This window comes from Ylistrum balloti, unplaced genomic scaffold (assembly GCF_031769215.1).
Source record: "Ylistrum balloti isolate Yb309-2 unplaced genomic scaffold, AGI_CSIRO_Ybal_v1 Utg370092, whole genome shotgun sequence".
Lineage (NCBI taxonomy): Eukaryota > Metazoa > Mollusca > Bivalvia > Pectinida > Pectinidae > Ylistrum > Ylistrum balloti.
The window spans coordinates 22,799-40,406 of record NW_026782123.1 but is presented as its reverse complement, the minus strand read 5'-3'; the positions used below and the strand labels follow the sequence as shown (position 1 = coordinate 40,406).

At 39.2% G+C, this 17,608-nt stretch overlaps 1 protein-coding gene across 1 annotated transcript in view; it reads right to left on the bottom strand.

The window, feature by feature from the left end:
• LOC132549958 (uncharacterized) overlaps nucleotides 1–17,608 on the bottom strand; it is a 52,144-nt gene that overhangs the window by 20,000 nt on the left and 14,536 nt on the right. The window contains exons 3-13 of the mRNA XM_060213943.1: nucleotides 13,047–13,132; nucleotides 12,286–12,425; nucleotides 11,839–11,955; nucleotides 11,263–11,385; nucleotides 10,939–11,030; nucleotides 9,531–9,603; nucleotides 5,697–6,175; nucleotides 5,517–5,575; nucleotides 2,801–3,078; nucleotides 855–1,465; nucleotides 226–278 (exon numbers count right to left, since the gene is read on the bottom strand). Of these exons, the coding sequence (XP_060069926.1) occupies nucleotides 226–278; nucleotides 855–1,465; nucleotides 2,801–3,078; nucleotides 5,517–5,575; nucleotides 5,697–6,175; nucleotides 9,531–9,603; nucleotides 10,939–11,030; nucleotides 11,263–11,385; nucleotides 11,839–11,955; nucleotides 12,286–12,425; nucleotides 13,047–13,132 (2,111 nt within the window). The remainder of the gene's footprint in view (nucleotides 1–225; nucleotides 279–854; nucleotides 1,466–2,800; nucleotides 3,079–5,516; nucleotides 5,576–5,696; nucleotides 6,176–9,530; nucleotides 9,604–10,938; nucleotides 11,031–11,262; nucleotides 11,386–11,838; nucleotides 11,956–12,285; nucleotides 12,426–13,046; nucleotides 13,133–17,608) is intronic.

Here is a 17,608-nt window from a genome sequence, read left to right as displayed (position 1 = left end):
ATTATCGCTATCCGAAAGTCTTATTCATAGATCTACACGGCAATTGTATAAGCAGAATGAAGCGTACAAACCGGTAAATGTATATATAATGTCAATCCTTTATATCCTCTAATGTATCACACAACTGTTAAACTCATTCCTGACAGCAATAGTTAACTTTTCACATATCACATGAATCTGAAGTAAAGTTATCCTGAATTGCACAAAGAAAATACTTGAGAGTACCTGTCAGAGACTGTCATAGTGCTGGGTTCCACCAGGAAAATGTCGCTGGCTGCCTACAGTCAAAAACACTCAATGTTATTGTGTCCAGGTGGAAAATATTTCCAGGTTTGTTTATTACTTGCAGGTTGGTTTAAACTACAACATTTTTAAACAGTTTTCTACATGAAAGATAATATAAATATACTTGAAGTAGCGATATCAACAACACAGCATATCGTACACCTCCTCCGACCCTTACCTTTAAAATTTGGGAAAGAAAACAACATGCTGTCAAGTCATTAGTTTTGGTACAGGACTTTCGTTTAATTCATGGGAAGTCTTAACCCACCAATCTGTTTATCAATAAAATCAGAGAAATGTTGGACATGGATTACAGTAATAAATGAGGGAGGTGTATCCAGTGTAAAAGGAAATGTATGCTTTTCGAAAACCACGAAATTTCAGCTTTTGAGACGATATAACAATATAATGTTGAAAACATTACAACATTATGTTTACTGCAATAATCTTGTTGTCAGATGTCAATACCGGAATTTCCGAGATATAATTTTGATAAACACTAGACCTGTAAGTGGACATACCGCTGACATGCTCACAGACTAATTATAACGTGGATAGTAATGAATTACCATCATCTGATCGGCAGATATTCCAGCAGCAAAATAATATCCCGTCTGAATGTCAGCACTCATAGTGAAGATGATTTCGTCAGTGTCAACATTGAAACGCCAAGAAATGTTTTGTCGGCAGGCATCACAGTTCCATTGACCAGTACAAATGTGTGGCTCCGGAGCTGGAGGTTCAGGTGTTACCTCCGGTTCAGAAGTCGCCCCGGGTTCAGAGGTCACTCCAGGTTCCGAAGTCGCACCAGGTTCAGGGGTTACTTCAGGTTCCGAAGTCGCACCAGGCTCAGGGGTAACTTCAGGTTCAGAAGTCGCCCCGGGTTCAGGGGTCACTCCAGGTTCCGAAGTCGCACCAGGTTCAGGGGTTACTTCAGGTTCCGAAGTCGCACCAGGCTCTGGGGTAACTTCAGGTTCAGAAGTCGCCCCGGGTTCAGGGGTCACTCCAGGCTCAGAAGTTGCACCAGGTTCAGGGGTAACTTCAGGTTCAGAAGTCGCCCCGGGTTCAGGGGTTACTCCAGGTTCAGAAGTCGCCCCGGGTTCAGGGGTCACTCCAGGCTCAGAAGTTGCACCAGGTTCAGAGGTCACCTCAGGCGCAGGCTCAGGGGTTGTTGGTGAAACTTAAAATTTAAATAAGCCACGGTAGATAAGGTGAAAAACAGAATGTATAAATGAATTCGTTTTTTCTTGAAAATTACAAGAGAACAATCTTATTACATCCAGTTCATTGCTTGTCATTATGGTGAAGGCTTCTGGAGGTGATGTTGGTGTCACACTATTATATTGAAAATTGTATAGAAGACACATGTGAGTTTAGCTCATATCAATATGAATTTTAGAATTAAATAAGGCTATTTTGTCTTTACATGAATCATTAGTGATGTACTGAAGAAAACATTTTATCGAAATAAATATAAAAAACCCGACAATAAAGTGCAGACTAACCTCAACATAAAATGCATAATTCCAAATAAGGAATGATTTCACAACAAGGTTGTGTATACTCTTTGTATACCTTAAACTCCGACACTATACCAATGGATTAAAATGTGGTAAGTTACGACAAACTTCGGATGATGGTTAGTTGAATTATTGAATGTATGACTATTTTGACTCAATATATGTGTGATGACATGATAAGTAATGTGACCCTGTATTGTTGTAATTTAACATGGTATGGTTGTTAGAATTGTCGTACCTAGTGCATGCTGCTGTGTTTTAGTTAGGGTTCACTGAGAATCAGTGCCTAGTAAGCATTAATACCCATTCCATGTTCAGCAATTACAACGGAGTAAACAATGGCTCGATGTAACAGCCATTCTGTCGTATTTCTAGTCTGTTTAGGTGATTTTATATGAAATATAGTAGCAAGGGACTTTCCGTGACATCATAATACCCTTCTAGGTGGATATAACAATCTAGCAACCCATATATAGTAACAAGGGACTTTCCGTGACATCATTATACCCTTCTAGGTGGATATAACAATCCAGTAATCCATATATAGTAACAAGGGACTTTCCGTGACATCATAATACCCTTCTAGGTGGATATAACAATCCAGTAACCCATATATAGTAGCAAGGGACTTTCCGTAACATCATAATACCCTTCTAGGTGGATATAACAATCCAGCAACACAAGTTCGTTCTTTATATAGTAACAAAGGACACTATTTTTTTTATTATGATAGAGACTTTGACATAGAATGTTTTATACGTCCTGCTCTCAAAGGAAGTATCTCGGGCGAATAGCCTACATCATCGCATTTACCTAAAGTGGTCGACAATTGTATAAAGTAAACAATGACTCGATATGATAGACACTCCGTCGTATATTTAGTCTGTTCGGGTGGGTGTATAAAATTTGATGACTGTTAAATGTAGAACTTCAACAAACCAAAATATTGCATAAAATAAGAATTAATGATTCTTTGTTTATCATCGATCACTCACCACATCTTCCGATGACAAAGGTCTCTGAGGTGACCACTCTGAAAGAATGGTATTCGTACAGTATCAGACCACTAATATTTCTGAAGTTAGGGCCATTCGCAAACAGCACGTGAAATGTGGCCGTTTCCGATAGTAGAAAATCCTTGTTATCTGAAGTATCTCTCTTTCTATAGAACGTGGCTACTTTATTGCCGCCATTTTGTTCTGCTGTTTTATTCATGACATTAGAGACGGCGTCAACTGAAGGCATCATCGGGTAAACGGCACCCATTGTATTACTGCAAAAGATAAAAACTTTATCATACAATTCCAGCATTAGTCGAAGTTAAACAGACGAGAAATTTCCCCCGAGAGAAATATAGAAGTATGGCAACATTGTATTTATACCCCGAAAGATGGTTTCTATAAAAGTACGACAACATTAAATATATACCCCGAGAGATGGTTTCTATAGAAGTATGACAACATTGTATTTACACCCCGAAAGATTGTTTTTATAAAAGTACGACAACATTAATTATATACACCGAGAGATTGTTTCTATAAAAGTATGACAACATTGTATTTACACCCCGAAAGATTGTTTCTATAAAAGTACGACAACATTAATTATATACACCGAGAGATTGTTTCTATAGAAGTATGACAACATTGTATTTACACTCCGAGAGATGGTTTCTATAAAAGTACGACAACATTAAATATATACCCCGAGAGATGGTTTCTATAGAAGTACGACAACATTAAATATATACCCCGAGAGATGGTTTCTATAGAAGTACGACAACATTAAATATATACCCCGAGAGATGGTTTCTATAGAAGTACGACAACATTAAATATATACCCCGAGAGATTGTTTCTATAAAAGTATGACAACATTGTATTTACACCCCGAGAGATTGTTTCTATAGAAGTATGGCAACATTGTATTTACACCCCGAGAGATTGTTTCTATAGAAGTATGGCAACATTGTATTTACACCCCGAGAGATTGTTTCTATAGAAGTATGACAACATTGTATTTACACTCCGAGAGATGGTTTCTATAAAAGTACGACAACATTAAATATATACCCCGAGAGATGGTTTCTATAGAAGTACGACAACATTAAATATATACCCCGAGAGATGGTTTCTATAGAAGTACGACAACATTAAATATATACCCCGAGAGATGGTTTCTATAAAAGTACGACAACATTAATTATATACCCCGAGAGATTGTTTCTATAGAAGTATGGCAACATTGTATTTACACCCCGAGAGATTGTTTCTATAGAAGTATGGCAACATTGTATTTACACCCCGAAAGATTGTTTCTATAAAAGTACGACAACATTAATTATATACCCCGAGAGATTGTTTCTATAGAAGTATGGCAACATTGTATTTACACCCCGAGAGATTGTTTCTATAGAAGTATGACAACATTGTATTTACACTCCGAGAGATGGTTTCTATAGAAGTACGACAACATTAAATATATACCCCGAGAGATTGTTTCTATAAAAGTACGACAACATTAATTATATACCCCGAGAGATTGTTTCTATAAAAGTATGACAACATTGTATTTACACTCCGAGAGATTGTTTCTATAAAAGTATGACAACATTAAATATATACCCCGAGAGATTGTTTCTATAAAAGTACGACAACATTAATTATATACCCCGAGAGATTGTTTCTATAGAAGTATGACAACATTGTATTTACACCCCGAGAGATGGTTTCTATAGAAGTATGACAACATTGTATTTACACCCCGAGAGATTGTTTCTATAAAAGTATGACAACATTGTATTTACACTCCGAGAGATTGTTTCTATAAAAGTACGACAACATTGTATTTACACTCCGAGAGATTGTTTCTATAAAAGTATGACAACATTAAATATATACCCCGAGAGATTGTTTCTATAAAAGTACGACAACATTAATTATATACCCCGAGAGATTGTTTCTATAAAAGTATGACAACATTGTATTTACACTCCGAGAGATTGTTTCTATAAAAGTATGACAACATTAAATATATACCCCGAGAGATTGTTTCTATAAAAGTACGACAACATTAATTATATACCCCGAGAGATTGTTTCTATAGAAGTATGACAACATTGTATTTACACCCCGAGAGATGGTTTCTATAGAAGTATGACAACATTGTATTTACACCCCGAGAGATGGTTTCTATAGAAGTATGACAACATTGTATTTACACTCCGAGAGATTGTTTCTATAAAAGTATGGCAACATTGTATTTACACCCCGAGAGATGGTTTCTATAAAAGTATGGCAACATTGTATTTACACCCCGAGAGATGGTTTCTATAAAAGTATGGCAACATTGTATTTACACCCCGAGAGATGGTTTCTATAGAAGTATGGCAACATTGTATTTACACTCCGAGAGATTGTTTCTATAAAAGTACGACAACATTAAATATATACCCCGAGAGATGGTTTCTATAGAAGTATGACAACATTGTATTTACACCCCGAGAGATGGTTTCTATAGAAGTATGACAACATTGTATTTACACCCCGAGAGATGGTTTCTATAGAAGTATGACAACATTGTATTTACACCCCGAGAGATGGTTTCTATAGAAGTATGACAACATTGTATTTACACCCCGAGAGATTGTTTCTATAGAAGTATGACAACATTGTATTCGATGTATTTAATTGTGATACCATCCTTACTTACCTGTCTATTAGATAGACCTCTCCATTATCAATGTAAGTCGTATAGATATCGGCGTCAAGCTAAAACAAAGAATGGAAGCTGAAGCAAGAACATAGTTTTGAGGTTTCAGATGGTTGAAAATTTTTCATGACTCCATTCATCTATGTTAAAGAACACTTGAACTTGAGAACATGGCTTTACCATTGAAGTATTTGAAGCAAAACCAACTGCCATCCATTGGTCGTTGGGTACCGATGCAGTGTGTGTAAACTTTACATAATCTGTGCCTGCCATCACTTCCCAGTTCAAGGTGTGATTGCCACTTGCAACGCTGCCACTACAAATATGTGGGGCAGGTGTCCATTCATTTTGTGGTTCCGATGTTCCCTCTGGTTGTGGTTCCGATGTTCCCTCGGGTTGTGGTTCCGATGTTCCCTCGGGTTGTGGTTCTGATGTTCCTTCTGGTTGTGGTTCCGATGTTCCCTCGGGGTGTGGTTCCGATGTTCCCTCGGGTTGTGGTTCCGCTGTCCCCTCGGGGTGTGGTTCCGATGTCCCCTCGGGGTGTGGTTCCGATGTTCCCTCGGGGTGTGGTTCCGATGTTCCCTCGGGTTCTGGTTCACTTGTACCTGACCCAGAAGAGCTGTATCGAAATGGAAAATTCTGACACCCACTTCGGTAACCTGTTAACAACATATCATGAAAAAGGTATTAATCAATATACTTTATTTTTGGATGAAATCTACTCTCTTTTTAAGAAAACGACTTTTTTCTAAGAGTAGAAAGCTGAATGTTTTTTAGAGTAGATAACTCTCTCTCACACCCGAAACAACTGACTACCATGTAATAACATGATATCAGCACAGCTTAAGATACAGCTAAGGGAGATTGACTATTACTTACAGAACCAATATTTCAGTGGGAGGGTAGATAACTAAGGGAAACAACTAGTTCTCAATATCAGGGCAGACAACTCAACATCAGGTGAGGTCACAAACATTTGGGGAGACACTTAACGTCAGGACAGACAACTCAACATCAGGTGAGGTCACAAACATCTGGGGAGACACTTAACGTCAGGGGTCACAACCTAACGTCAGACAATCAGAGGTCAGAGGAGATCACCGCATGTCGGGCAGACAATTTAACGTTAGGGTAGATAATGTCATATCAGGGGACACAACTTGATATCTGGACAGACAACTTAACGTCAGGGTAGACAATGTCATATCAGGGGACACAACTTGATATCTGGACAGACAACTTAACGTCAGGGTAGACAATGTCATGTTAGGGGACACAACTTGATATCTGGGCAGACAATTTAACTTCATGATACACAATGTCATGTCGGGGGGAGCGGGGACACAACTATATATCTTGGCAGACAAGTTAACGTCATGATACACAACGTCATATTAGGGGACACAACTTGATATCTGGGCAGAAAAATCAACATCAGGATACACAATGTCATGTCAGGGGACACAACTAGATATCTGGGCAGAAAAATCAACGTCAGGATATACAATGTCATGTCAGGGGACACAACAAGTATTTGGGCAGACAACTTAACGTCAGGATACACAATGTCATGTCAGGGGACACAACTTGATATCTGGGCAGACAACTTAACGTCAGGATACACAATGTCATGTCAGGGGACACAACTTGATATCTGGGCAGAAAAATCAACGTCAGGATACACAATGTCATGTCAGGGGACACAACTAGATATCTGGGCAGACAACTTAACGTCAGGATACACAATGTCATGTCATGGGACACGACTAGATATCTGGGCAGACAAGGTAACGTATCATATCAGGGGACACAACTTGATATCTGGGCAGAAAAATCAACGTCAGGATACATAATGTCATGTCAGGGGACACAACTAGATATCTGGACAGAAAAATCAACGTCAGGATATACAATGTCATGTCAGGGGACACAACTAGATATCTGGGCAGACAACTTAACGTCAGGATACACAATGTCATGTCAGGGGACACAACTTGATATCTGGGCAGAAAAATCAACGTCAGGGTACATAATGTCATGTTAGGGGACACAACTAGATATCTGGTCAGAACAATTAACGTCAGGATATACAATGTCATGTCAGGGGACACAACTTGATATCTGGGCAGAAAAATCAACGTCAGAATACACAATGTCATGTCAGGGGACACAACTAGATATCTGGTCAGAACAATTAACGTCAGGATATACAATGTCATGTCAGGGGACACAACTAGATATCTGGTCAGAAAAATCAACGTCAGAATACACAATGTCATGTCAGGGGACACAACTAGATATCTGGGCAGACAACTTAACGTCAGGATACACAATGTCATGTCATGGGACACGACTAGATATCTGGGCAGACAAGGTAACGTCAGGATACACAACGTCATATCAGGGGACACAACTTGATATCTGGGCAGAAAAATCAACGTCAGGATACATAATGTCATGTCAGGGGACACAACTAGATATCTGGACAGAAAAATCAACGTCAGGATATACAATGTCATGTCAGGGGACACAACTAGATATCTGGGCAGACAACTTAACGTCAGGATACACAATGTCATGTCAGGGGACACAACTTGATATCTGGGCAGAAAAATCAACGTCAGGGTACATAATGTCATGTTAGGGGACACAACTAGATATCTGGTCAGAACAATTAACGTCAGGATATACAATGTCATGTCAGGGGACACAACTTGATATCTGGGCAGACAACGTAACGTCAGGATACACAATGTCATGTCAGGGGACACAACTTGATATCTGGGCAGAAAAATCAACGTCAGGATACACAATGTCATGTTAGGGGACACAACTAGATATCTGGGCAACAACGTATTGTCAGGATACACAATGTCATGTCAGGGGACACGACTTGATACCAGGGCAGACAACGTAACGTCAGGATATACAATGTCATGTTAGGGGAAACAATTAGATATCTGGGCAACAACGTATTGTCAGGATACACAATGTCATGTCAGGGGACACAACTAGATATCTGGGCAAGAACGTATTGTCAGGATACACAATGTCATGTCAGGGGACACAACTTGATACCAGGGCAGACAACGTAACGTCAGGATATACAATGTCATGTTAGGGGACACAACTAGATATCTGGGCAAAAACGTATTGTCAGGATACACAATGTCATGTCAGGGGACACAACTTGATACCAGGGCAGACAACTTGACGTCAGGATACACAATGTCATGTTAGGGGACACAACTTGATACCAGGGCAGACAACGTAACGTCAGGGTAGACAATGTCATGTCAGGGGACACAACTTGATACCAGGGCAGACAACGTGACGTCAGGGGAGACAACTTGATACCAGGGCAGACAAGTAACGTCAGGATACACAATGTCATGTTAGGGGACACAACTTGATACCAGGGCAGACAACGTAACGTCAGGGTAGACAATGTCATGTCAGGGGACACAACTTGATACCAGGGCAGACAACGTGACGTCAGGGGAGACAACTTGATACCAGGGCAGACAACGTGACGTCAGGATACACAATGTCATGTTAGGGGACACAACTTGATACCAGGGCAGACAACGTAACGTCAGGGTAGACAATGTCATGTCAGGGGACACAACTTGATAACAGGGCAGACAACGTGACGTCAGGGGAGACAACTTGATACCAGGGCAGACAACGTGACGTCAGGGTAGACAACGTAACGTCAGGGGAGACAACTTGATACCAGGGCAGACAACGTGACGTCAGGGGAGACAAAATTATGTTAGTCAATTGTTATGATAGATATTTCATTGTAAAGTTAAAAACTAAGGACAAGGGTATAAAAACACGCTGGGTGAATACCATTCAGTATCATGGTAGACAACTGTCAGGGGAAAGAATTCACGGTCAGGGAAGAAAATTCAATATCCAAGGGATACGAGTCAACATTGGTAATGTAAGTAATTTGGTGAAAGTTTTATTGACGGAATCGAAACTTCAATAGCAGGGTAGAAAACTCACCATCAGGGCGTAGCCCAAGTCCAACCCAAGTGGTTGTTCGGACCTCCAGAAGTACCTCTAATTCTTGTTCAGTCTGGAAAAACATCATACGCACGATTTATACATACATATATAGTAAACTTTATATTATAGAAACATCAGATGAAATTATCAGTCCTAAAACAATCATTTCAACAAATCTAAAAGTATTGAATGTTAAGGACACTTTGCACTGTTACCAGGTATCACTGTTGAAAATCAATTGTTTACAATGTACCTGGCTATTAATAGCATTATATGATATATCAACGTCTTGAAAACAAAATTTGTAATTATGACAGACAACTACAGACAGGGACGTAGATCTACAGTATTTATCACTACAGTGTAACTAAGTACAGACAGGGACGTAGATATATAGTATTTATCACTAGAGTGTAACTAAGTACAAACAGGGACGTAGATCTACAGTATTTATCACTACAGTGTACCTAAGTACAGACAGGGACGTAGATATATAGTATTTATCACTACAGTGTAACTAAGTACAAACAGGGACGTAGATCTACAGTATTTATCACTACAGGGTAACTAAGTACAGACAGGGACGTAGATATATAGTATTTATCACTACAGTGTAACTAAGTACAGACAGGGACGTAGATCTACAGTATTTATCACTACAGTGTAACTAACTACAGACAGAGACGTAGATCTACAGTATTTATCACTACAGTGTAACTAACTACAGACAGGGACGTAGATCTACAGTATTTATCACTACAGGGTAACTAACTACAGACAGGGACGTAGATCTACAGTATTTATCACTACAGTGTAACTAACTACAGACAGGGACGTAGATCTACAGTATTTATCACTACAGTGTAACTAAGTACAAACAGGGACGTAGATCTACAGTATTTATCACTACAGTGTAACTAACTACAGACAGGGACGTAGATCTACAGTATTTATCACTACAGTGTAACTAACTACAGACAGGGACGTAGATCTATAGTATTTATCACTACAGGGTAACTAACTACAGACAGGGACGTAGATATATAGTATTTATCACTACAGTGTAACTTATTCTACACGTTATTCCAAACCGTAAGAAACATGTACACATGTAGATGTTTGAAAAGTGAATCTACTTTCTATTTAAGTATTTTTTTACTTATAGTATAAGATACGTGTTAAAATGATGATAGTCAGAGAAGTTAGTTAAAGAACTTGACTTGAAAATGTTTGATATTGAAAATAGATTATGAAGCAATCATGGTGAAGCTTCTTTCTCTTTCCTTCTCTTTTCATTAATTGAAATGCGTTCGTGTTACAGTACACCATGTGAAAGTCGTCATGAGCTTAGCGACTTGAAGTACACGATATTATTTCGGGATTTAAGCTTGTGGTTCAGACTTACCTCCAGTACTCTGTGGTACATCTGAAACTGGGACGAAAAGTTGGTGTGGACAAACATGGACTTGTCCACCGATGTAGTCCGGACCACAGACTCTGTAATATAGATTCTTGTCAAACCATGTATATATTCGATACCAATGTATTGCTTCTATTCATTTTAAGTATGTCTGATGGCAGTTTCAACACTTATTTTTGTTTAGTTTAACTTAAAATCTTTCACTCATCTACTTTACGCCTGCAATGGTTTTCAGATGATTGACATAGAGACGGCAGCGACCAGTATTTACTATATGGGAGAACAAACGACTTGGGGTATTACACTGACCGTGTTGGCAGTACTGTCCAAACCATCCGGGGTCACAGTAACACTGACGCTTAGGGTATGACGTAGCTTCTACATAGGCACAAAGACCGTGGTTATTACAATCACTGTTATATTCACAATCATCTGTAAAACAAAACAAAGATTTACATGACACAAGAATTATAATAGCAAGTATGTCGGTTTGCTATCATATCCTTCTGCTTAAACTTGTGCTGTTTTACAACAGGTGAAAACAAGCATGGCTTACTTAGAGGCAAAATGTAGACTGTCAGATGGAACATGTCTTAAGCAAGACAATGGATGTGAATTTGTTTGTTTTCAAAACGTTTACATATATGTTATCACTCACGAAATGAGCCAAATAATCAGGGATGTTTTGAATTCACTTTGGAAATTTCTTCATTCTGAATTTAATGAGAGACAGCAAACTATTTCCGTTCGGAGTTGTGTCAATATTTCACAGCAAGGTGTAATTATAAGTGAGGGGTTTCTAATTAAGTCATCCAATGCAATACCTGATGTGCAAAACTAGGTTATGATATCACAATGAACTTAGTAATTCATATCATGACTTACTCATAAATTGACAATGATCTCCATGGTAACGACTGATACACTGACAGGTATATCCGCCCCCAGCGTTATTGATAACCGGCTGTCCATTGCATTTTTCAAACGTCTCCACAGATGAACCTGTTCAAAATGCCGTTATGAAATGGCAATAATTATTTAAGATTCAAATTTCACAAACGGTATGACAATGTGGAACGGGGAGTGGTGATATTCACGTGTTTCTCAAATCTGGGAAGAAATGGGTTAAATATTCTTTTCTGAATAGCTTTCTAGTTTGATAAACAAAAATAAGATCACTTTCACAGTATTTCACAAACAGGTACAAAACAATATTACATTGAAATATGAAATTTTGAAAATATAAAATATATTTTTTTATTTAACACAAGGATCTTTCTTTTAATTTTTCGAACACGTCAATTTTTAGGTACCAAAATAGCAGATACCCACTTGGAATAATATTGATGTCTGCGCATGACCAAAATATGTAATCGCACGTTTGCAGTCGCCATTCCCCTGCTACCCTGGTCAGCTGCAGGGAACAATTGTTACACGCAATGTCGGGTATCGTGACTTCATGTTGAATCGTCCTGGAAATCAATCATTAGTTATACAGTGGTCCCTGGGCGAGAATATTAGCAGGACTCCGCTCTCTAAACTGTAGCTGGGGTAATATTTAACAAATAAATCTTGAATCCGTGCTGCTATACTTTAGAAAATCATTTATCAAGATTTATAAACAAAAAAAAAAACAAAAAAACTCAGCATACATTATTTTCAACAAAAAGATTATCTCACATTTTCGTCTGATACATTGGAGTACTTTTGTAATCCTGGTCACGAAAAAATGAGGACGAATTCCATTTAACAGGGTGTGCCCAGCTTATCGCGATATTTGAGTGAAAAATATTAAAACGTATCATAACTGATAAAAACTGTATTTGAATTCATTAAACTTTTCAGGACTACAAATATTACAGAGTAAAATTTATATATATCTTGTAAGTTTGTGTAAGAAGCTAATAATTCGAGGAAGTCGAATAATTTTCTCTAATGTATGAATTAGTGTCTGGTATACTATGTGGGAATAGCTGTATGTGTATATAAACAAATAAACTCAAAGTAATTAATTAAAAAATTTGAATTTGAACACATCACGACAAGAATCGCTACTTAACAGAAATAACAGAAATAGAAATTTTCAAACGTACGTTGGATCTTGTTGACCGATAAAATTGTTGAAAAAGTTGTACACAACATCGTCATTATGGTCCAGTATGGCCAGGTGGAACCCGCCCTGTAAAACAACATGGCGTCACTATATTAGTGGTCAAACATAAATACATTTATCATTTATTGGGTCGAATGTACACCCGGTTATACAGTGTAGAGCGATGAACCAAACGAGAGATGGACATCATATGTAAACACGGTAATACAGTGTAGAGCGATGGACAACATATGTACACACGGTCATACAGTGTAGAGCGATGGACATCATATGTACACACGGTAATACAGTGTAGAGCGATGGACATCATATGTACACACGGTTATACAGTGTAGAGCGATGGACATCATATGTACACACGGTAATACAGTGTAGAGCGATGAACCAAACGAGAGATGGACATCATATGTACACACGGTAATACAGTGTAGAGTGATGGACCTCATATGTACACACGGTAATAAAGTGTTGAGTGATGGACAACATATGTACACACGGTAATACAGTGTAGAGCGATGAACCAAACGAGAGATGGACATCATATGTACACACGGTAATACAGTGTAGAGCGATGGACATCATATATACACACGGTAATACAGTGTAGAGCGATGGACATCATATGTACACACGGTAATACAGTGTAGAGCGATGGACATCATATGTACACACGGTTATACAGTGTAGAGGGATGGACATCATATGTACACACGGTTATACAGTGTAGAGCGATGGACATCATATGTACACACGGTAATACAGTGTAGAGCGATGGACATCATATGTACACACGGTTATACAGTGTAGAGGGATGGACATCATATGTACACACGGTTATACAGTGTAGAGCGATGGACATCATATGTTAACACGGTAAAACAGTGTAGAGCGATGGACATCATATGTACACACGGTAATACAGTGTAGAGCGATGGACATCATATGTACACACGGTAATACAGTGTAGAGCGATGGACAACATATGTAAACACGGTAATACAGTGTAGAGCGATGGACAACATATGTAAACACGGTAATACAGTGTAGAGCGATGGACATCATATCTACACATGGTTATACAGTGTAGAGCGATGGGCAACATATGTACACACGGTTATACAGTGTAGAGCGATGGACATCATATGTAAACACGGTTATACAGTGTAGAGGGATGGACATCATATGTACACACGGTTATACAGTGTAGAGCGATGGACAACATATGTAAACACGGTAATACAGTGTAGAGCGATGGACGTCATATGTACACACGTAATACAGTGTAGAGCGATGGACGTCATATGTACACACGTAATACAGTGTAGAGCGATGGACAGCATATGTAAACACGGTCATACAGTGTAGAGGGATGGACATCATATGTATACACGTTAATATACTAAAAAAAACGCACAAAGTTCTACCCTGCAGTACACCTTAGCTGTAAAGAAATAATGGAATATTTGGTCAGGTATTGCAACAAGAATGATTTCCCACCTCAACAATCTACCCTAAATCAGCCAAGCGTGACGACTTTATTGTCTGACTTTGTGAGCCCAAAACACGCGGCGTGCTCAAGTCGATTTGTTCAAACGAATAATTTCAACGAATACTCTCACTTCAGCCACATTAACTTTCCACGCTGGCATTTTGATTTCGCCATTGACCGAGATGCCACGCCTAACGTAACTTCAGATTGGTAGGGCAATTGCGTCGAATAGTTTCACCGACGCATGCGTGGTTGAACGCTATAGATTCGGTGGGGCGTCTGTAATGGCTTGGGGAGGCATCTCCCATGGAGTAAAATCCCACTCAGTGGTCCTGGATCCAAACCTCAATGCCGTTCGATACAGAGACCAGATCCTCCAACGACATGTCCTTCCACTTCTCAGACGTTATAACCTAATTTTCCAGCAAGACAATGCTCGACTGCATGTTGCCAGAGTCTGTCGTGATTTTATCACAGCAACGTTCAACCTCTGGAATGATCCCCATATAGCCCCGACATGTCTCCCACTGAGTATCTCTGTGGGATGAACTGGACAGGTGTATTAGGAAACGTCCCCTAACTAACCGCGCCCAGTAAATCGCAGAATTAACACTAACACTAGAATGGAACGACATTTCCTTTTGGCAAATTAATGTTCTCATGAATTCAATGTATAGGAGAATCCTTGCAGGGATTCGTGCAGGGGCTCCCATACCAGGTAGTGAAGCGTTATTATGTTTCTCGCGGGTATCCCACTTTGAGTAATTACTCACAATACCAGTGACGTCACACAGACCGTTCTTCTACAGTATTATAATGAATAAAGTTGTCCCATCACATCGATATAAAATTTTGTACCAATTTTTCAACAATTTTTCAAAAAAAGAAAAAAAAATCGAACTTTTTTCAAACATTCGTGGGTTCACTGTCTTGTTATGCGGTCTGTGTGGTTTCACTGTCTTGTTAGGCGGTCTGTGTGGTTTCACTGTCTTGTTAGGCGGTCTGTGTAGTTTCACTGTCTTGTTAGGCGGTCTGTGTGGTTTCACTGTCTTGTTAGGCGGTCTGTGTGGTTTCACTGTCTTGTTAGGCGGTCTGTGTGGTTTCACTGTCTTGTTAGGCGGTCTGTGTGGTTTCACTGTCTTGTTAGGCGGTCTGTGTGGTTTCAATGTCTTGTTAGGCGGTCTGTGTGGTTTCACTGTCTTGTTAGGCGGTCAGGTGTGGGTTTATTGTCCGGTTTGGCGGTCAGGTGTGGGTTCTTTGTCCGGTTTGGCGGTCAGGTGTGGGTTTATTGTCCGGTTTGGCGGTCAGGTGTGGGTTTATTGTCCGGTTTGGCGGTCAGGTGTGGGTTTATTGTCCGGTTTGGCGGTCAGGTGTGGTCAGGTGTGGGTTCTTTGTCTTGTTAGACGGTCAGGTGTGGGTTCTTAGTCCGGTTTGGCGGTCAGGTGTGGGTTTATTGTCTGGTTTGGCGGTCAGGTGTGGGTTTATTTTCCGGTTTTGCGGTCAGGTGTTGGTTTATTTTCCGGTTTGGCGGTCAAGTGTGGGTTTATTTTCCGGTTTGGCGGTCAGGTGTTGGTTTATTTTCCGGTTTGGCGGTCAAGTGTGGGTTTATTTTCCGGTTTGGCGGTCAGGTGAGGGTTTATTGTCCGGTTTGGCGGTCAGGTGTGGGTTTATTTTCCGGTTTGGCGGTCAAGTGTGGGTTTATTTTCCGGTTTGGCGGTCAGGTGAGGGTTTATTGTCCGGTTTGGCGGTCAGGTGTGGGTTTATTGTCCGGTTAGGCGGTCAGGTGTGGGTTTATTGTCCGGTTAAGCGGTCAGGTGTGGGTTTATTATCCGGTTTTGATCATAGACGTACAACTTATGACTAAATATATGTTTTATACATATAACTTGTGTGAACCCATATGCTACTTTTCATGTGTCAGGAACCAGTTATTTAAATATGTCAGCTGAATCGATTTAAAAGTTGTATTAAACGCACCGTGGATGTGTTTGAGAACCCGGCCTATAATGTATCACCAGTTACAACAGTCATTATTGGCTGAAGCGAAGACTCAGTGAACACATAAGTCGAATATATATTTAAATCCAGGCTCTGATAGAATCTATGCTAGAGTGAGTATGTTCTCATTTGTTGTCAAGTGACAAAAATCGTGACTTTTCCGACGCGGTCCAAGTCCTACTTGGAAATGTTACGAAGCTTGTTTACTGTGTTAACACGCTTCAATAGAATTATCTAAATTACCAAAATAGATATGATGTGAACAATCCCAATATACCGCTTGGAAAGTGGGCGTTTTGGATGGAACAATACCACTATCTACTTGATATACAATGTTAAATCCCATAGTCATGCAAGACAGGAATCGACGAAACTTGCGGGCGATTCAGATTCCTAAATTTATTAAAACTTCACGTTATATTTAGTGCAAATGAAGTCCAAGAATGCATGTTATCATTGGTAGATTTCTGAAATAAAATAAACACTAAGTCCAAATAAATGTTACCATAAGTAGATTTCTGAAAAGAACTTTTAACTTGATCTTTTATCGATAATCAATGGAAATAATGACTTTCTCATATTATAGAACAATTATCTAGGAAATCTTATTAAAATGCTCTATAAGATCGCAAAATGTATTCTTCTAGTATTAAACTCCTGAGAAATAGTCTTCAATAATACCAATATCCAGTGTACGTTAACGCGTAACAGCGGTGACGATTTAGAACATGATTAAGCGAAATCGGACAATACCAGTAAAATAATCTGTAAGTGTAATATGTCCTTAACAAAGACACGCGTATATGGGGACAAGAATAAGGGGATAAAACCTAGGTCAGACTTGTCTATCAAATCAAAACATTACCGTTGTCCATGGTTGTTAAATAAGCATTCACATGAAAGCTAGGAACAATTCACTGACTTCAGTAAATATTTAAGATTGTCTTTCCTAAACACGTAACGAAATTTGATTAAGTAACAATGCTACCAAACCACAGCTGTTGGTCTGATGAACAGATTACAACTAAGACATGTACTGTTTCTGACGTTGTAGA